At 35.4% G+C, this 22,872-nt stretch overlaps 1 protein-coding gene across 2 annotated transcripts in view; it reads right to left on the bottom strand.

Moving 5' to 3' along the window:
• TMEM196 (transmembrane protein 196) overlaps positions 1 to 22,872 on the bottom strand; it is a 289,255-nt gene that overhangs the window by 99,363 nt on the left and 167,020 nt on the right. The window contains exons 1-2 of one of the 2 annotated variants that reach the window (XM_073809644.1): positions 14,077 to 14,231; positions 9,377 to 9,461 (exon numbers count right to left, since the gene is read on the bottom strand). In XM_073809644.1, the coding sequence (XP_073665745.1) occupies positions 9,377 to 9,445 (69 nt within the window). In that variant the 5' untranslated portion in view covers positions 9,446 to 9,461; positions 14,077 to 14,231. Of the gene's footprint in view, positions 1 to 9,376; positions 9,462 to 14,076; positions 14,232 to 22,872 lie in introns of those variants that run through there. The other variant, XM_073809642.1, reaches the window with a different exon arrangement.

Raw genomic sequence — 22,872 nt, 5'->3', positions numbered from 1 at the left:
AAAAAAATATGTTATGAAAAAATAAACCAAAGACAGAGAACTGAATGTATAATATGATATCAAAATATTTGCATATCATATATCTGATAAAGGACTTGTATCCAAAATATACAAGGAACTCTTACAATTCAATAAGGAAATAACTAAAGACATAAACAAAGATCTCCCCAAAGAAGACAGACAGATGATAAATAACTATATGAAAAAATGCTCAAAATAATTTGTTTTTAAGGAAATATAAATTAAAACAACAATGAGATGCCACCACACACCTACTGGAATGGTTAAATGCAAGAAATCGATACCAAGTGAAGGGAGGATTGCAGAGAGCTCATCCATTGCCAGTGGGCATGCAAAACTGTATAGCCACTTCAGAAGATAGTCTCTTAGGAAGCTGAAGGAAGTCTCAGCATGCAATCCAGCAATTGTGCTCCTAGGTATTTACTCAAGCAAGCTGAAAACTTATGTCCACACAAAAACCTACACATGAATGTTTACAGCAGCTTTATTCATAATTGCTAAAAGCTCGGAGCAACCAAGATGTTCTTCAATAGGTGAATGGATAAACAAATGAGTACATCCATACAATATAAATACAAAAATAAGCTATTGTATTAGTAGTTAGGGTTTTCCAGATAAAAATAGGATATCAATAAGATGTATACATATGTGTGTGCGTGTGTGTGTGTGTGTGTGTGTGTATATATATATATATATTCAGAAGAATATATAACAGAAGGTAGAATTGGTTCAAACAATTATGAAGGCTCAGAAGTCCTTAGATTTGCAGTTGACAAGCTCAAGAAAATCAAAGTTCAGGTCAAGTCTGAGTCCAAGGGCCTGAAACTAGGAGAACCAATGGTATGGGTTCCAGTCTGAAAGCCAGCAGACTTAAGATACAAGAAGAGCCCATGCAGTCAAAGGAGGTGGTTCCTGCTGACTGCATTCTGGATTCCAGCAGGAAGCCTGCCCATAAGCTGTGGGGAGACTGTATTTTGTATGATACTGAAGTGATGGCTACATGACACTGTGCATTTGTCAAAACTCATAGAACTTTATAGCAGAAAAAGTGTACCCTGGTGTAAAAACTTTGTTTTAAACCAAAATCACTTAGGAAATCAGATCCCAGGACGGAATGCAGACTGTGATTTAAAACATCTGATTATATACAATATATGGCATAACCTCACTGAAGGGGTAGGAGAAAAGATGCTAACCTAAATAACTTTGGAAATGAGTGGAGGCTGTAAGACTTCATTTTATTATATCTATATAAACTGTATACAAGCACTGTTCTCTGGTTGAAAAAGTTGTTACTCAGAGAGGGTACGTGTTAACAAATAAAACAATTCAGAAATAATCCATTCCCAAATATTTCAGGCTCCCTTACATCTGCTCTTCTTTATGTTTTTGCTTTCGTCTTTTTTTTTCCCCACAGTGTGCTTACAATCTCCTAAAAGAGTAGATTACCCATTTACTTATTTATTAGGTTAATTGTCCATCGTTTCTCCTTATTAAGATTTGAGCTCTACAGAGTTAGGCATCTTGAGCCTAGATCATAGTAGGTTCTCAATAAATTCTGTTGAATCATTTTGAATTGAATAGAACATGCTTTGTTAAATATCAATATAATGTCCATTGGAGACACTACAGAAAAAAATGGTTAATGTGGAACCTCCAGAACCAGCTCATCTAGAAGTGCATCCTGCCTCCAATAGTTACTTGCTCTATGACCCTAGGAAAGTAACTTAAAATTCAGCTATGGAAACCGCCATGGCATACAGTTAAAAAGCAGGTTCAAACATCACGAAATATCAAATAATCCTCATACCTATTTACTCAAATTTCATTTTCTTTGGGGAGTAAGACTAGAATTTTTTTTTTCTTTACCAGTAATTTTAGTGCTATTAAAGCCAATATTGAAGCACAGAGGAAAAAAATTCTACCACAAATGTGAAACATGCATCTCTATAGACTTTAAAAAATCTATTTTATTTGCAATGAAAAGTACATAGACAGCCTGGCGTCTTTGAGGGTGCAAGAAATAATGTTTTATTTGACTTTACCTACATCAGAGTTCACACAGCAGTATTTCTGCAAGAGCAGTGCAATGAGTAGATCAGTCAGCAAGGTTACTTGTTGAGTAAGGTTCCAAATAAAATTTTTTGTTGTTCTGATTGACTATACAGAGAGGACGCCAACAGTACTGTGGAAATCATGGGTTGTACTCCAAATTGGGCCCCTCCGATAGTGATTATCATAGATTAGAATGGGGGAAATCAAATGCCCAATTCTAATAAGTAAAGCATTAGCAGAAAATGATTGCTTTTCTACTAACCACTAAATTCTGAACACTGAATGGCAAATATTTTATCTAATGTACTTAAACTAACTTATTCCTCTTAAAATAATTTTAAAAATGTGTCTGGTAAAGGGACTGTATTTCAGAACAGCAAAGCTTGTTTTAAGTATTTTCTAAACACCTAAGACATTTAAACATATTAAGTACTAAGAGTAGCTATATTTGCTGAATTTCAAAAAATAGAAATGATTGTTATCTATTAGCTGGGCCTGAATGATAAGATAACCACAACCAAATGATATGGAGAAGAACTAAACCTATGAAAACGGACTGAGTGATGAATTCTCTTTAATGAAGCTTGATAGAGAAGAATTTTAGTAAAATACTAATTCACAATTAACCTGTTCTATTCACTTGCAAAGGTGAGCTAACGTTGCTATCATTTACAGGAGCAAAATAGTCTTTACATCATTATGCCACCATCTGTTTTTCTTCTAACTTTCCAAGACCCTTGCTCTTTGACTAGCCCAAACATAACAGTAGCTTAGTGCAAGATAGTCCCAATGGTCATTTAATGTAGATAATAATCCTGAATGATTTTGGCTTCCATTAGGATGACCCATGATGCCACCATCTCTTGGGAGTTTGTTAACTAATAGTATCTCAGAAAGGAGCTATACTACAATCCAGATTCCTCAAATACTTCCTGAGTGGCCTGTACAACTATTCCCCAGACACTGAGACAGAAACTGGAGGTACAAGGTATGAAAATGAGAAATACATTCTATCTGTCCTTAGATTGCCCATAGTCTTGTAAATGAAACAGGCATGTAAAAAAATAATAATGATACAGTGTGATATAAAACAACAGAATTGTGTACAATGAATTTTACAGAGTGAAGACTGTGTTTAACAAATCAGGAGTCATGAAATCTTCAAAGAGAAACTTAAACATGTTTTAAATTGATAAGAGTTTTATAACCAACAGCCTGAGAATAGGCATTCCACAGAATAAACAGCACTGACAAGGAATTGGAGGGGTATTCAGGGAAATACCAGTGTTTTGGTACTTCTAGAGCATAAGACCAGAGACAAGGCCAATACTCAAGATTCATATTTTTGGCACTCTAAAAAAACATTACCTGGCTGGAAATAAGTCATGGAAGGTATCTGAACCTGAGAATGAGCAGAGAGGATTATGATCAGATCATCATTTCAGAGAACGCTCTGGCAGCAGTGGGGGTGCTACGCCCTAGGGAAGTAAGGCCGAAAGCAGGTAGATTAGAGTCCACAGCAATGGTGTGGTATCAGATGACAAGTGTTTGAACTGAAGTAATGAAAGTGGAGATGTAGAGAAAGCAGAAAATTTGAAATAAATTTAAGAAATTAAACTGACAGTTGGGGTGGATTACAGAGGAGAGAGAAATTCTAGAAGGACTCTTGGGAACTCTGTACTGTGTTAGTAAGGAATCGCTTTCTACTGCTAGTAACAGATACCAGAAATAACAGTGGTTAAAATAAGTAGCAGTTTATTTCTCTCTGCAATGAGCAGAATGCGGGTAGCATTCTCGGCCTAGATGACAGCCATGCAGTGTTAACAGAGACTCAGGCTCTTTCAACCTGCTGCTCCACCATCTGTTTTTCTTCTTCGTTAGATTTTGCATCTTCCAGGGTGGTTGCTGCAGCTCAAGTACCATTTCCATATACCACGCAGGGAGCAGAAAGTGGAAGACAAAATGAGCACAGCACAGCCTTTTCTCTCCCTTTTAAAAGGCTCACAGAATCCTCACCTAACAACTTCCACATTTATTTCTTTGGCCAGAACTTAGTAACATGGTCAAACCTAGTGGCAAGGGTGGCTGGGAAGTGTACTTTATCTGAACACTTTGCCACTCTGAATATATGTAATGTTGGGTTACCAAACAAGAAGGAGAAATGGGTATTAGAAGGACAATTACTTTCTTTACAAGTGTCTTGTAACCAACAAGAAAAAGTATATAGTGAAAGAATATTATTAGGTGTGGGATAGAGTTGGGGAGAAGAGGAGTTAACGTATTTACTTTTGGATAAACTGAACACGGTATGCTGTTGGTCTTAGGGAATATACAATCGATATTGGTCAGGTGTACCAATGTCCAATGGAGAATTCAACTCTTGATTTAAAAGTAAAAGTACAGTTAGCTATATTGACTTGAGAGTCATCTCATAGTATGAAAATACAAAAGATAAGCCCAGTATTCCTGATCTCCTCAAAAGTACTAAAGCTGAAGACAGACATGAATTGCAACAACGGAGCCGGGTATAATAACCACAGTTCAGTACATTTCTATACCTCCCTAGAGGGGTGCTTTTTCTTGAATTTGAACTGTCATAAGGAATATACAGAATATTCTCAAATACAAACCAGGCTGAGGTCAGTAATGTCTTCTGCTCTTACAAAGGTATCATCACCATGACCTTGGGTGAAACAGGATGCTTCTTCCTCTTTTGTTTTTATTTTTGTTTTTTTTTAGGTTGTGTTATTCCTCCAGATTAATGAGAAATAGTCTTTCTACCTTTTTTTAAAATTTAAATAAATGTTTTTAAAGCACCTATTACCAAGCTCCAGGCACTGAAGAAAAGGAAAATCAAAAAAGGATCTATGTTACTTGACAAATGTGACTCAATTCATAACCTTTTATCAATCAGTATGGAAATGAAATTAGTAGCCTATTCCCCTGACATCCACACTCTTGTCTGAAACTTTTCCAAATATATGACATGTAACAACAAAGAAGAGTTACATCTCTGGCAGGTGTGGGAATTCCTGATTTTTTAACTTAATATCCCTCTATTTCAAAGAGTCAAAGCACTCTTTTTTTCCAAGTTGCATATTGGAGATAGATGAATATATATTGTATATTTATAGTTATATATTATGAAAGACCAAGCCTATAATTATAGAGATGATTTTCCAGTGGAAACTATAAGATATGAAGTTATAAACAGGTTTGGTTGAGTGTGCTCCTTATGGAACATGAAGCTTTGTATTATTTAAAAATTTTATAATAAAAATGCTTTTCATGTTAACTTTTTGATAAGCTGCTTCAATAGACTAAATACAGTTTTGTTCTCTTTATAATGTCCTAATTTTCAAGTACTTTCTTATTTTCTATAAACAAGGCTGATATAACAATTTTCAGATATCAAAGGTCTAAACTTGTTTAGGCTGGTTCCTAGATCGAAATCATTTAGTCTTTTAAAGATATTTGGATTTATCTGAATAAGCTGAATTACTGAAGAATCCAAATTCCATCTTACTGGCTTATTAAATTTTGAAAATGCAAGGAATTTTAATTTAAAAGTATTATTTTTTCCCTGGAAATGAGTCCTCTCTATGCTAGGATTAAAATTCAACAGAACTGAGTTATTGACACTATAACTAGTGCTAATTTTCTGACATATTAATTAGTCTCTGTGAATGAGTTAATTAAAATGTGTGTAAGTTCTGTAATTCAAAATATAAAGATATTTTTCCAGCTGTACAAGATAAATGAATTCCTTTGCTTACTTTCTACTCTGTTTATTATTGACTTTAATAATATTGAACAACCTGGTTATCCTTTAAAACAACAGTGTCATTCTCGCATACTGGTAACTGGGTTTTACCGATCTTTTTAATAATATAATCACTTTGGTAACATCATACTCTAAGCTTTAATGCTGCAGTATTCAAGGAGTTAAATAGAATCCCTCTGTAAAATCCCTGATATAATTTGTAGCAGTAGTGTTTTTTAATCGCTATATAATTTCCCTCCTAAATAAATTCTTTCTAATCCTCAGGACTACATTTCTAAATCCTTAGGACTATGCCTTTTGGAAAGGGAGACTTTATTACTTATTAAATAGCTTTTCAAGAGCTTTTCCTCAAGTAGATGATCAAACTAGATAAAATAGAAAAGGTCAAGGGAAAAATATTTTATTATATTCATCAGCTATGAGCTCATGTGTTTATCTTTTACATAATTTTGGTTTGAAAAAGTTTTCATATTCTCAAATACATAGTTATCGTCATGTAATTTAACAAAAATAATCCTAAATGATAATAAAATAGGTCTCAAAGTCCAGCAACATTTTAAACTTCAGGTGAGTAGAGTGCTTAGTTTAATTTTATTGATTAATTCCATACTACCCTTTGGTTTCAAACCTTGTGATTAAAATGATCTATCAGCAATTTTATTGCTTTCTTGTCATAGTAACAAAAATTAAATATTAAACATAATTAACTTTTATTAACTAATTGAGTACTTAGTGTCATTATGCTATAGTTTTATGTAGTTACTCTCATGTAACTCATAAAGGGCACAGGTAAACTTTCATTACACCTATAAATGCCTGTATTTAAAAAAAAATTATTGTATTAATTTGTTTCTTTTACATTTGTCCCTTTGACCTAAAATTAAAGCTAAAAACCACTTCAGTAAAGTTCCTTGGTCACTGAGTTTGAGTACATTGGCATATGTAACTGCAAACAAAATAATAGCATATAGTTTATATACCTACAATTCTAGAATAATTACATACTTAGATTGAAGGGAAAATGTCTATTCATCTTCTGCTGAGTTTTATCTTAATGACTTTTCCTTTTGTTTACTAGGGTGGAGTATTAATGATATTTGTTGATCTATTTCTGCATTATTTTTGTCTCTATTGAGATTCATCAACCTTCAGATAGTTTTACCAATATTTCTCATATTTCAAGCTTGTTCTGAAGTTACCGGAAATGTAACAGCTAGACATTTGATTTTGAATGTCCGAAATCCTACCTTGTCATACAAAAAAGACTCAAGGAGAAATTAGCTGATCACATATAATAACATATTATACTGTAGAAGAGGGAAAATCAATATACATAAATGCAAGACTTTTACACAACAGATAGGTCCTGGAAGGACTAATTTGCTAAAAGAGAAAGCAACGCAAGAATAGCCATCAGCTGAGTACAGCACTTGAATTTCATTGCAGTCTTTTCTTGATACTGTATCTGCTATTATAATTGGAAGTAGAACTATCAGGGTTCAGAATTTTCCTTCTGACAGAAGCCTTTTTGACATTTATGTTCATTCTACCTGAACTATATGCTTCTGCTTCTGTTGCTGCAATGCTTGCAAATAGCTTTCAAACAGCTCTTCGTTCACTGGGCCTCAAATATAATGCTTTAAAATATTTTGAGCAAAAAACAGCATTGTGTTTTGTTTTTATCTTCATTTAGAATGTAAAGTATCGTTTTTGGAGTCAGTTAGGGTAAATAGTTCCAGGAATTTTTTTTACTTATTTTCCCCAACTCCCAGTTCTTTTGAATCAATTACTCCTCCAATTATGCAGCATCCTCATTACAAGATCATCACAAGGGAAAACAATTTGATCCTATTAGAATCCACAGATTCAAAACAGGAAACGCTGTGTTGAGTAAGTAAAAGATTATGTGTTGGGCTATTTTTCACGCGTATAGGCAGTACACATTTTCAGCCTTTTACAAACGAAACCATAGACATGAGAAGATGAAGTCAGTTTCCTTTGAGTTGAGTCTTTTAGTAATCAAGCAGTTTTCATATTATTAAGTGCATGCCTAAAGAAAAACAACGCCTTTAAAAACTTCTGTGCATTGGGAATACAGTGAGACTGTGCAGGCATTTTCTGAGAATCAACTGAAAGAGCGAATATAACGCTTCATGATATTAAAATACTGCCGGCTTTGCTTCCAGGGCAGAGAAAGGAAAAAGTAAAATCATCACACAACAAATATTTGAAATTGGAGTTGATGAAAAAGTCAAGAATTGTGAGTGATCTCTAGCATGTTTTTCAAGTTAGGATTTTAATTCCATTTGACATCGAACTTTCCTCCTTCCTAAATTCCCTTATATTTATCATATAAATGTGAAATAAAAGAATAACTATCATATTTGAAAGTGTAGAAGACTAACAATTAAAACTTGGAAGGCCTGAAATGATGAAGATAAAGTATTGGTTATAAAGATGCTTACAATTAAAACATAACTGGAATGAATTAGCAAACATGTAAATGCAAGTACAAAATATAAATCCTTTGTGTGTTTTTTTTTTTTTTTTTTGCAAAGTACTGATCTAATTTGCCATCGTGTTTTTAAGATGAGTATTTGCTGTGAATGGCCCTACATTTGTTTAATGACTTTCCCTTACTGGAAACTAATAAACATTTTAGATTATTTCTGCTATCTCAGTTATGCCTCAGAAGGTAACAGGAGTGGAGTTATAGATGTTTTATTTATGGCTTTCTGAAGGAACCCATTCCCTGGGATCTGTAGAATCAATATAATCCTAGGTCATCTCAAAGATAATGCTGTGCTTGTAGGTCAAGGATGGAGACTACAGAAGGACCAGATAAAAGGAAAGTTATACACCTTTGACCTTATTTAATGGAATCTCGTTGGACTGTAGTGATAGGAAGAGCCAACATTGAAATGATGCTGGAAAGTATTTTGTAATATCAAGGCTTTAAAAATCTTTTCTTGCCTTTCCCTCATGGAATGAAAATTACCATGTGATCCATAAAATCCCTTAGAGTTTACTTGTCTGTATCTGGTTCATAATACGTGGAAGACCAAGCAGTCACTGCTACATGGACAGGTAGGAGAAAACAGTGAGGGGCAGAAACTGTGAGCAACTTTTGCAGGATGTGGGGGACACAGACGATCTTGACTGCATGTAAGATTGTGGGGACTGTCCCAGTCCTGTAAGAAGAATACCTGTCTGCCTCAGGTATACTACCTGCATACTCAGGCAACCAATCAGAAATGGAGAGACTCCTCAGTCTGCTTCTTAGCTGTCCTAACTATATACGCCCTCTCCACACCACACAAGTAATACAAACTACCAGATAAAACTACAGAAAGGAGAAATTTTCCTCTTTCCCTTTTGATAAGAACTACGCTTTAACAGAAACCCACATAACATCTAACAGGTACTTACATGACAATAACAAAATTTTAGACTTTTCTTCATGAAGATTAAGAAAGCAATGGGAAAAAAAGACCAAACCAATCATTTTAAACTGACCTGATCCAGCTGGCTAGTCAATATTCGGTGGCCTTTGGAGATTAGAGTTGAGTGTATACTGCATGGCATCTGGTTATCAGGTGGTCTGTTAAAATAAAAGTAAGTTTAGACCAAATATGCCAATGGACCACATTTATTAACAGGAAGATACAAAACATCATACAAGTTCTTGCAAACGTGGGGATATATCTTCTGTCCTCAGGCACACTGACAAGAATGCAGACACATGTGACAGCAGAATCAGCCTAGCTTTAGTTGAGTTTGACTATGCAGTCCTCTGCACAGTAACAGAGACCTTGCACCGTGTGTCTAGTATCATGTTTTACTCCAAAGATGTTCAGCACCTGGACAAACAGGATATTTACATATTGTTCATGCCAGAGATATGCTGCCATTCCGATGACCTGCATATCTTGAGTGTCACTAAAATTCAGCAAACTAATTTCCCACAATCTTTACTGTGATGTTCCCTCTGGGGTACATTTAAATAATGTCATTTGAAACCCCTTGCTGGTGAAGCCGTGTGCTTAGTTGCTTCAATCCCTAACTACCTGGGCCTCCACACATGTACTCCACTGTTTTGCCACAGAACTTTGAAATAAATGACCAATATAATATTTATTATACAAAGATTACACAGTATAAAAGAGGAGAAATGTATTCTGAGTAACCAAATGAAATAAATCCAAAGAAGGGAGAAAATTAATAATAAACACTTTATAATATTAGGGAGATCGAAGGGTAAATTAAATCTATCACAGAGAATCATCCAAGATCAAGAAATAGAGCCCGTCGAAAAACCAAATTATCAAATTTAAATGTGCAATGGAGACCTTGAAGAACTGATAAGATACTATGGAAAATTAAGGCCATGAATTAGAAGGGCAGTTAGAGGAATTCTCCCAGAACACAGCAGAAAAGAAGAAAGAGAGAAACAAAAGGAAGAAAAGAGAAAAGATGAGAAATTCAATATACATGTAATATGAAGTCCAGAATATAAATACAATTTCTAATATTTAGGGAATCCAAAACTGCCAGTTCCATTATTTATTCAACAGTTATTCATGCTTATAATTAGACTAAAGTAATTTAATTTTAATGCAGGATTTGAATAATGGTTGTCACTCTAGATACATATTGTCCAATATGGTAGCCACATGCCATGATTAGCAACTGAGCACTGGAAATATGTCTAAATTGATATGTGTTGTAAATGTAAAATCCACACTGATTTTGAAGACTGAGTATAAAGCAAGAATATAAAATATCTACTTAATTTTTAAAACATTTATTACATGTTGAAATAATTGTTTGATATGTTGAGTTAAATAATAAAATGTATTACTAAAATTTATTCATCTGTTACTTTTTACTTTTTCATTGTATCCATTAGAAAATATTTTTATTGGATTGTGCTGCTCTAGACAATACTAACTTACCTTGGAAACAATTTGTTACTTTTATTTAGAATTACGTTCAAAACCTTGGGGCACATACCTAGGAAACTTTAGAAGCAATTGACTGTGGACTGGATCTTGGAAAACAGTCAAAAGGCATTTGGAACAAAGTCTGTTAAGTGAGGTGGAAATAAAATTGGACAACACACTAGCAGTCAAAAACAAGGTTCCACAACTAAATATTGGATCTTCTAATTTTGGGTGACTCATTAATTGGATTGTAGTATATCTCTTCAGGCTTCAATTCCCTTTTCTATAAAATGAAAAGTTTCTACTAGCATATTTAAAGGCTCCTTCAGTTCTCTTTGTAATTTTGTTAATAATTTCACATTACCCTTAATGGTATAAGATTGTGGATTTGGTTTTGGAATCTGCTGAAATACCTAAGGAATTATGTTCGCCATGTTCAAATCTATTAATGGCACTATTCTCTACTGAGAATACAGACTTTAATCATCATAATACAAGCCCACTAAGGAAAACATTTCCTACTATTTCTTTCCTCTTGTGTGTTTGATTTCACTGGGCCCTTTCTTTGTAAATGAAATAAATGGATGTTTAAAGGTTTACTTATAATCAAACACTAAACTTAAATTCACCCCTATAATGATTCTTTAGGTTTCACAAAAGTTTCTACAATTTTCCTTTTATTTTTTAACAATTTTGATTAATGAAAGGCATTTCGCTGCATTTGATTTATTGAGCCTTTATAGTGATACTCCTCTTTGCCTTATATTTTGTTAATTTTTTCTTTAATGACTTTATAAACACTTCAGTAAGAACTGAAAGTAATACAATTATTTCAGCTGGTATTTAGAGAAAGCCTTTCAAAACCAAATGAATGGATTTTAAAGGTAATACATCCTTTGGTCTTCTTCCATGTGGTTCTGGCCGAGTTTGTAATAGGAAAATAAAATTCTTTCACTGCAAGTATATGTTATGTCTCTGAGCAGGAATGTGCTTTTTAATGAAATACTGAACATGTATATGCTGTTCTAGTCAAATAACCTAAGGATAAAAATAGGTATTTGGTCATAACCTCAAACGCTCTGAAGTTTTCTCCTCCATTTTCAACGTCATAACCTCAAATGCTCTGAAGTTTTCTCCTCCATTTTCAATGAAGTCTACTACAATCACATTTTTTCAAGAACTGTAGGGAAAATGCTGTTTTCTTTAGATACTCTGTGTGTGGTTTACGTGTTTTGGGCTGATGCGAGGTATTTTCATACGGCCTCCACTGGATAACATGAAGTCCGTCCACACTGAATAAAAATGATCAAAGCCATTTGTTAATTAATTAATTAATTAAATCAGTTAATTGTGGATACAGTAATGGGTATTGTACCTGTGACCTACGATTCTCAAATCCTGAAGACCAATTTCAGTTCTATCTCTACGTGGTCATTAAGCAAATTGGGAAAACAATTCTTAGCACACAGTAAGGGCTCACACAATATTTCTTGAATTGATTGAATCACTGAACCATGATGTAATAACATAAATAACTAATGTTTATTAAGTGCCTGTTCTATGCCAGACAATGTGTAAGAACATGCTGTAGTTTAATACTCATAACAACTCTGTAAGTTATATATTACCCCAATTTGGTAAATGAGGAAAGGTGGCTCAGAGAAGTTGGGCAATTGACTATGGCCACACAGCTAGTAAATTATGGTGCTGGGATTTGGACCTAGGTCCAAAGAACTACAAAGACTGTCCTATGACATTGTCATCCGAACACCATTTTTAAACCTGTGGTGTTTTGTCAAGACACAGCCAGGTATGGTCCAGCTGGCTGTAAATCTCACTGTAAGCATATAGGGTTGAGAATAAAATGTGATCACCAAAATGCGGCAGGCAGTGAAGAATGGACTCAGAGCAAGTTCAGTACCCCAGGCAGGCCATTTTATCCAATGTTAGTGATCATGAAATGATGACACTGATTTTACAGTTTGCATAATTGAACATGCATAAGAAGTATACTGCATCACTTTTCTATTGCTGCTCTAACAAAAGACCACAAACTTGGTGGCTTAAAACAACATAAATTTATTACCTTTCTTTGGGTTAAAAGTCCTAAAATCAAAGTGTCAGCTCCATTTCTTTGTGGAGGCTGTAGGCTCTGACTCTCCAGCTTCTAGAGGCTGCCCTGCATTCCTTGGCTTGTGACCCCCTTTCTCCATCTTAAAGGCCAGCAGCAGTGGTTTGAGACCTTCTCATATTTAGCATTCTGACCTTGTTTCCATTGTCACATATCTTTCTCTGATTTCTTCTGCCTCCTTTCTCCACTTTTAAAGCCCCTTGAGATTACACTGGGCCCGTCTGGATAATCCAGTAGAATTTACCCATCTGGAGATCCTAATGATAATCACATCTCCAAAGTCCCTTTTGACATGTAAGGTAACATATTTACAGTTTCCAGGGATTAGAACATGGATATCTTTTGGGAGGTCATTATTTTATCTAACATATCTACTAGATTAAGTATCAGAGTCCTTCACTATCAATATTCAATATCACTACCAGTACCAGTATTCACTATCACCATTCAGTATTCTTGACTATTTATCTCACGTTGCTTTAGTTTATAAGCTGTTGAAACTTGGCTACCTGAAAAACAGACTGAGATTCTGAGATTTTGCTGGGAGCATTCCTAGGATCAACACCAGTCAGTGAGTGAAGATCATAGGATACATGTTGAACTGTGATACAATTACAGCCAAGGTCTTGGACAATCCCACAGGGAGCTGTGGAGGTCCTCCAGAGTTGTCTCACCTTGAGAAAGGAATCTTGGGCCTTGATGGCCCTGAGTGACGCAAATTTCCAGCACCTGAGGGAATGAGTGCCTCCATCCTGAAAGGGTGCTGCACAGCATCTACACACAAACTAAGTCAATTCAGGAGCAGAACACTGGCCATGCTTTATGCCATTATTCTTCATTATCAGAAAATCCAGGGGAAAACACTTTGAGTTAAATACATTCACCAAAGAGCAACAGAACCCAGCATCCACAGATTAAGTTTAACGTAGCTTCTTGTTTTGCCTTGGCATAATCTATCCCCACAGGCACAGTGTTAATTATTTTTTTCTCTTTTATTTTTCAAGCTGCAAAAGTGCCACTTGAAATAAAATGATGTCTCTTACCAGTGCTTATATGTATAATTAGATAAAGTATTTAATGATAGGCACTTTCCCAAAACAATAAGAACAACAAATATCACTTTCACTGTTGCAATTACTCACCTGTATTTAAATTATGAAAATGTGTTATCATCTTTCCTTCAGGATGGTTATTTGGGTAATAAAGGGAAAATATTCTTAATGCTATATTACCTTGGATTCCTTATTTAATTCCACCAAATGTCCCCCTTTCTATAGAGAAGTAGACAGTAACTTTCCTTCATACAGCTGACAGAGGAAAACCTACCCCATCCTTCTTTGCCTAGCTATATCTGTGTGAAGAGCTCCAGGAAAGACAGGAAGACAAGAGGAGTAAAGAGCGTTAATGAACTGACATCCATTTGACTCATTACCAAAAAAGGGGAAAATATACTTAACATTTTTATCACTTGGGAATCTGAGAAAAATTAGTTTGAGGGCTCAGTTTCTCAGAAGCATAACAGTTCTTTAGCCCCCAGGGCAGTTTTAGGTCATTTTGTTATTTTCCATGCAGAGGAGGTAATCCGGTAGAAAATGCACTAAGTAAACTGTATGTCAGGAAGAAAAAAAAACAACCCACAAAGACTTCTCATGCTTAACTTTCACGAAGCAGTTAAACATTCCTGACATCCTGGGTAATCAGTGATTCACTGACAAAAGAAACCAAAAAACTTGGTGTGGGTAATGAGAAGATATGAATCATTTTAAATTCCTTTACTATTTATAAAGATAAGGAAAAAAAAGATACTCATCCATCTCCTTTCATCCTCTCATTGATAAGTATTATGCTAAATATCACAGCAATTTGACATTACAGCATACAAAAGTGTATTAGTTTCCTAGGTCTTTTGTAACAAAGTATTTCAGAATTAAATGGCTTAAAACTACAGAAATTTGTCACACAGTTCTGAAAGCCAGAAGTCCAAAACCAAGGTGTCAGCAGGGTTGGTTCCATCTGAGAACTCTGAGAATTTTTCCCATGCCTCTCAGCTTCTGGGGACAACCAGAAATCCTTGGCATTCTCTGGTTTGTAGATGCATTACTCCAATCTCCCCATCAGTCACTGCAAGATTTTGTGTCCAAATTTCCCTCTTCTTATTAGGGCACCAGTCGTGTGGATTACGGTGCACTCTAATAACCTCATCGTAACTTGATTACATCTGCAAAGACCCTATTTCCATATACGGTTATACGGTCGCACTCACAGGTACCGGTAGTTAGGTCAGCAACAACTCTTTGGTGGGGGGGAGCGGGGGAGCGGGGAGCGACACAATTCAATCCATAACAAAAGACTTGAGCAGGAGAGTTAAACATGTAGAGAAGACTAGAGGTTTCATATCCAGTGAGGGAAAGAGAATGCTCTAGTTACAGCCTTGTTCCTTATATAGAGTGTGGTTTGCAGACCGGCAGCATGGGGGACATCTGGGAACTTGTTAGAAATGCAGAATCTCAGGCCTTATCCCAGACCTACCAAATCAGAATGTGATTTTAACAAAATCCCTCATTTATTCAAATGCACAGATTTGGTTTGAGATGCATGCTCTAAGTCCCATAACCTAGAACTTTATTACATACATAGCGGTATTAAACAATGCCTCTAGCACACCGTTTATGATTTTTCATCTATCTTTTAGCTGCAAAATGACACTTGAAGTAAAATAATGTCTCTTACCAGTGCGTTCAAGTAAGTAAAATATTTAATTATAGGTAGACAATTTACCAAAATGACACAACAAATACCACTTTTAACCCTGCACAAACATACAAAAAAATGTATAGTGTCTCAAAATAGAAGTTTACAGCTCACTCACACAAGTTCTGAGATATTCCTGATCTCAGAGCAACTTTCCTCTAAGTGATAATTTAGAGATCCAGGATCCTTCCATCTTGGGCTCTACCATCTTCATCATGTGGTTTCCACATTCAACCTGATCATCTTCTGTGAGCCAGTGGACAGGGAAAGAGCAAGGGTAACTGTGAGGGAGATTTTATGGCTTAGAGAGGCACCCATCACCTCAATTTGCATTCGACTGATTACAATTCTGACTTATGGCCCTGTCTTCCTGGGAGCAGGATAAGAAGACATTACCTAGCTGTGTGCTTAGGAAGAAGAGAAAATAGGTTTGTTGTCCAACAAACCAACTTTACCTCAGGCATTTATGTATGAGGTAACAGATTATCTCAGGCACCAATTTGTGAGATCCTGTGCCACAAAGTCTTCACCCTTAATTTGTAATTGTTCATTCTCTAATGGAGTTGTAAAAAATTGCATGGCTATCTTTTAATCCAATCTACGACAGACTCCAAACTACGACAGGGTAATGTTGTGAGAAATAAGTAAAAGGAGGGAATTAAAGAGATGAAAATTAATTGCCAAAGCCTGACTTTTTATACATTTTTTCTTCCAGTTTTATTGAGATAGAATTGATATACAGCACTGTATAAGTTTAAGGTGTTGAAAAAAATAATTTATAAAATGCATGAAAAATTTGACCAAACAAGAATGTCAAAATATAGTATCCTTTGGTATCTGTGAGGGATTGGTTCCAGGACCCCCCTCAGACACTGAAATCTGAGAGTACTCAAGTCCCTTATATAAAATGGATAGTATTTGTATATAATCTACATACGTCTTCCTGTATATTTTAAATCATCTCTAGATTACTCACAAAACATAATGCAATGAAATAGTTATGTAAATAGTTGCCAGCACACAGCAAATTCAAATTTTGCTTTTTGGAACTTTCTGGAATTTTTTTTTATTATTTTCGTTCCATGGTTCGTTGAATCCATGAATGCATAACCTGTGAATATGAAGGGCCAGTTGTACCTGTTTGGGAAGTTAGGAAAAAAGCTTTTCTGAATCTCTTCATTGTAAACTGTGATACTTATGCCACAGGCCTGTTTTATCCTATGTGCTTCCCTTTGGATGCTATGGGCATGATCCAAAGGCACTGCACTGAGGCTTCCACACAGCTTTGTGTGCTTGGAGGTAACAGCCAAAACTAGACTCTGCTAAGCAGGTTGAAGTCTCCGCCTCTCCTTTGAATAGGGTGCTCCTTTTGGAATAGAATTAAAATAAATTTGAGGAAGTATAGTGGCTAAACTTAGAAAAGTAAAGCTGCAATTTACTACAATCTCAAAAATCAAACCAGCCTGCATAACTTTTTCTACTCACTGGCAAAGTATTCCTATTTCTCCTAATATTAGCATTAGAAATATATTAAGTGCTTGCCATGTACCAGGAGCAGTGCAAGAGGCCTCACATGATCCCTAATACTCACAAAAACAGGTGTTATCACACTTAGTTTAAAAATGAAGATGGTGAATGTCAGAGAGGTTAATTAACATTTTCTTTGTCATGCATACAGCAATATTTTATGCTGGCTATTTGTGATCCCAAAGTTTGTGATCCTTCCATTACCTTTGCTTCATGATATCCTGCAATATCAGGAGAACCCTGTTTGATAGTTGGTATTACTAAGAAAAAAATTTTATGGGTGCTTTGTTTATGACTAAGAATTTTTATACTTGTTTCTGGAAATTATTGTAGGGGTATCAAAAATTAATTATTTCTCATTGTCAGAGATTATATAAATACTCTATTTCACATATAAATCTTTTATTCAGATATAGTCTACTTGAAAATATAAAGTTCCATTATCTTGTTTCATTGATTCTAGGATACACTCTCCCTCCCTCCTTTTCAGCATCTCTGAAATCTATCTGTGAAACAGTTTATGGCATCTTAAAATTGCTGTCATGCATTTTTCACAGAACTAGAACAAATAATCCTAAAATTTGTATGGAACCACAAAAGACCCAGAAATGCCAAAGCAATAAAAAAAAGAACAAAGCTTGAGGCATAACCCTTCCAGACTTCAGACAATACTACAAAGTTATAGTCAGCAAAACAGTGTGGTATAGGCACAAAAAACAGACATATGGATCAATGGAACAGGATAGAGAGCCCAGAAATAAATCCACACACCTATGGCCAATTAATCTACAAAAAATGAGGCAAGAATATACAATGGAGAAAAGACAGTCTCTTCACCAAGTGGTGTGAAAAGCTGGACAGCTACATGTAAAGCAATGAAATTAGAACACTCCCTCATACCATATACAAAAATAAACTCAAAATGGTTTAAAGACCTAAATATAAGACATGATAGCTAGAAGAAAAAAGAGGCAAAACATTCCTGGACATAAACTGCACTAATATTTTCTTAGATCACTCTCCCAAGGCAAAAGAAATAAAAGCAAAAATAAACAAATGGAACCTAACCCAACATAAAGGCTTTTGCACAACAAAGAAAACCATCAACAAAACGAAAAGACAATCTACTGAATGGGAGAAAATATTTGCAAGTGATGCAACCAACAAGGGGTTAATATCCAAAATATACAAACAGCTCATACAACTCAATATCAAAACAAAAAAACAAATAAAAAAACCGAGTCAAAAAATGAGCAGAAGACCTAATAGACATTTCTCCAAAGACAACATACAGATGGTCAACCAGTCCATGAAAAGATGCTCAACATTGCTAATTATGAGAGAAATCCAAATCAAAAGTACAATGAGGTATCACCTCACAGCGGTCAGAATGGCTATCATCAAAAGTCTACAAATAGTAAATGTTGGAGATGGTGTGGAGAAAAGGGAACCCTCCTACACTGTTGGTGGGAATGTAAACTGGTGCAGCCACTTTGGAGAACAGTATGGAGGTTCCTTAAAAAAGCTAAAAATAGAGGTACCATATGATCCAGCAATCCCACTCCTGGATGTATATCTGGAAGGGATGAAAACTCTAATTTGGAAAGATAAATGCACCCCAATGTTCACAGCAACACTATTTACAATAGCCAAGACTGGAAACAACCCAAGTGCCCATCAACAGAAGACTGGCTTAAGAAGATGTGGCATATCTATATATTGAATACAATGGAATATTACTCAGCCATAAAGAAAAATGAAATATTGCCATTTGCAGCAATGTGGATGGACCTAGAGAATGCCATACTAAATGAAGTTAGAGAAAGACAAATATTATATGGCATCACTTATAATGCAGAAATCTAAAAAATAATACAAATGAATCTACATACCAAACAGAAACAGATTCACAAACATAGAAAACAAACTTAGGGCTACCAAAGGGGAAAGGGAATGGGGGAGGGATAAATTAGGCATATGGAATTAATAGATACAAACTACTATACATAAAATGGATAGGCAACAGGGATTTAATGTATAGCACAAGGAGCTATAGTCAGTATCTTGTAATAACCTATAATGGAAAGTAATATGAAAAAATATACACATATAACTGAATCACTCTGCTGTACACCAGAAACTAACATGATATTATAAATCAACTATACTTTAATTTAAAAAATTGCTGTCATGGCCTGCACATACATGAATGTGGTCAAAGCCATTCATACTGATGAAATTTTAGAATAATTATTGACACCATCAGCACTACATATATTGAATTTAATTAACATCTTAAAAGTCATTAAAATGATTATACACAATCTTTGGTCACTGAAACAGAAAGTTATTATATACTCATTCAATTACAGAAATAGAACAACAGGGTGCTAGCATCAGTGAAGCAGATATGAACTGTAGAAGTAATTAAAATTCCATAATTTTTTGCAAAGATGAAGTACTTTGTAGAGCCTAATACAGCAAGATACCAGCAACATGTTGGAAAAAAATTTGTTAACACATTTTGCAAGATAACGAAGCGCTAGCATTAATATTGGTACAATGTGTGATGTTTGGCTTAGAATAAATTCCATTATTTTAAGAGATGCTGCATCACCATCGCTCTTTATTTCAAGAATATAATATTGAGAGAAAAATCTGGACGTTAATGACTCTGAGTTAAGTGATTCAGAAGCATCAAATACTTCTGACTGAGAAAAATTTCAGAAATACTATAAACAACTTATTTTGCTTATATTTATCTCTTCATATACTCATGAGTGACAGGTGATTAAAAATTCATGTCTAAATACATCCAAAATAGTTTTTCTAAGGATAATATAAAATGCTAAGAGATAACAGAATTATAGTTGAAGTGGCAGTGCTTTTTTTCTTTTTTAGTAATATATAAAATAATAATTTGTCTACAGTCAGTAATATCTTAGATTTGATAAAATAGAGTATTACCAAATGTATAATTGAGATCTGTTTAAATGTCATACCACTGATAATAAAAATGTTATTTCTGGGGCTTCCCTGGTGGCGCAGTGGTTGAGAGTCCGCCTGCCGATGCAGGGGACACGGGTTCGTGCCCCGGTCCGGGAAGATCCCACATGCCCCAGAGCGGCTGGGCCCGTGAGCCGTGGCCGCTGAGCCTGCGCGTCTGGAGCCTGTGCTCCGCAATGGGAGAGGCCACGACAGTGAGAGGCCCGCGTACCGCAAAAAAAAAAAAAAAAAAAAAAATGTTATTTCATATGAACAAAAATGTATAATTATAAGATATAAATTGTACCAATTATCATAGTAAATATATCAAGGCTGTATGGAAGATGGACTCATATCCTTACAAAAGGAAAATTATTAAGAAAATTTAGAGGCTAGGTTAATGTCATCCTAATGTTAACGTTAGATTAAGCTGTTTTCGGATCAAGGTTAAAAAAAAAAGGAATCTAGAAAATCTTCTCATCAGTCCTTAAAATATTTTTTTCTTTCTAGCTGCCTGCTAGAGGCTTTGCCTTTATAGACACAGGAGTTATTTTAGGTGCCTGGGGACACAGGCTTAACTAATCATCCGTAATTGTTTCCTGTTGAGAATACTGAACACCAAGAATTGACAGCAAAGGGAAATAAAAGTGTTAATGTGTTCAAAGGGCCATTATTCAACTACAGCTTTGGAAATGTGTGCAGCATCTCCAGAGGATTTAATACATTTATGGAGCAAACCTTTTCCATGAATATTTAATTTCCAGAAGTTGAAATTAGGGGCTTGGTTCATTACAGATTTACATATGTTACATACTTTGGCATGTTTGAATGACATTTAATTATTAATCAGAACTTTGCTTTTTTTTTTTTTTTTTTTTTTGTACACGGGCCTCTCACTGTTGTGGCCTCTCCTGTTGGCGGAGCACAGGCTCCGGACGCGCAGGCTCAGCGGCCATGGCTCACGGGCCCAGCCGCTCCACGGCATGTGGGATCTTCCCGGACCGGGGCACGAACCCATGTCCCCTGCATCGGCAGGTGGATTCTCAACCACTGCGCCACCAGGGAAGCCCAGAACTTTGCTTTTTAAGGCATAATTTGCTGTTAAAAACATGAATTAGGTAAAATGTTATGTTTCTAACATTCCTATTGCTTTTTTAAATGTTCAGATCCAGGCATAACACTGCAACCATTTATGCTTTCCCCTTACCTTCCCCAACGTGTCAATTAAAGACTAAAATGTTCCCCTTATATAGAATATTTATTAGAGATTCTTAAAGACAGAAAATCCCTTACACCCAGCTGAGAGTTTAGAAGTGGACCAACCTGAATTTCACTCCTAGATGTAGCATTCAATTAATTGTATGGTCTTGGATACGTTACTTAACCCTCTAAGTGCCTGTAAAACGCAAATGATAACTATCTTGTAGAATAATAACATATGTATATCTTATATATCTTAAATAGCTGGATATAATGCCGGACTTTCAAAATAGTAGCTATTTTTATTACTGCTTAAATTACAAAAAATTATGCCTTACAGTACATATACGTATAATTTTATGTAAAATGTAATGTATGACAGTCTCTATAAATATGACAGAAAAAAATGACATAGTCTCTATAAAGGTAGAGACTATATCATTTTTTCTCTCATATTTATGTCCCCAACATCTGGCGTGTGGTATATACATGATCAAACTTTCTGAATGGATGGATGAATGAGTATTTAGACCTAATGAAATGCGTATCTGATGGAAGTCAAACAGGTAACAAGAGCAATTTCTGACACTCCAGTGAGCACATGACTTAAATGAACATCTTCATCTTTTCTTTAGTTTTCCTGTTTATATAGAGATCTGTGCCCCAGAAAATTCTTATGATTCGGTTCAGTAACTGAGTGAGCAAGCTTTTCTTCAGAGATGGAAGGTACAGTATGAATATTAAATAGCAGCATGACGCTGGGATAGCCACATCCCTGTGATTTTAAGTATCTCAGTCTGTAAAATGACAGATTTGAACTAAATCATTGGTGCTAAAGTATTTTCTTAGAAGAAATATTCTCAAAAATAATCTTATGGACCTCCACTAGAAGAAACTGATAAAACTAGAACAGATGCATGAAATGGGCCTACGTGTCTATGTGTGTATGGGAGTGGGCGTTTGTGCCCCCAAGAGAGGCAGAAAATACAGTCTATCAAGCACCCTTTGAGCCACACCTCCCACCTCCTACACTCCCACCCACCTTGACCATGAACACAAACTTATTAGCCTGTGAGACAACCCTGAGAGAATGCTAGAAATCCACTCACCACAGTTTGGAAATGGATAGGATGAACACCAGGTTCCACTCTTGCCTAATATTCTATGATATTGTGATTCTGAGATTCAAAAGACCCTACATTCCTATCTTCTCCCATCACTTTTTGAAAGCTGAGACAAATAAATTAAAAGAATAGGATTAAAGAGTCGCTTCTCAGCTTCAGAGCATTGTGGTAGAGGTAAACCAGGAAAGACTGAAACAGGACAATGAGTAAGAGGCTGAAACTGGAAGCCCTAGGCTAACAGGTCTGTGCTCCTAACTGGCTCAAGCTCAGAGTGAGTCAGACTGTTTATATCTATTCTGTGTTATCACTTTTACAGTAACCAATCAATAGAGTTAGAACAGACATCTTTTA

Source organism: Tursiops truncatus, chromosome 9 (assembly GCF_011762595.2).
Source record: "Tursiops truncatus isolate mTurTru1 chromosome 9, mTurTru1.mat.Y, whole genome shotgun sequence".
NCBI classification, from domain to species: Eukaryota; Metazoa; Chordata; class Mammalia; order Artiodactyla; family Delphinidae; genus Tursiops; species Tursiops truncatus.
The sequence above is the reverse complement of the archived record's forward strand: the minus strand, read 5'-3'. Positions and strand labels throughout refer to the sequence as shown.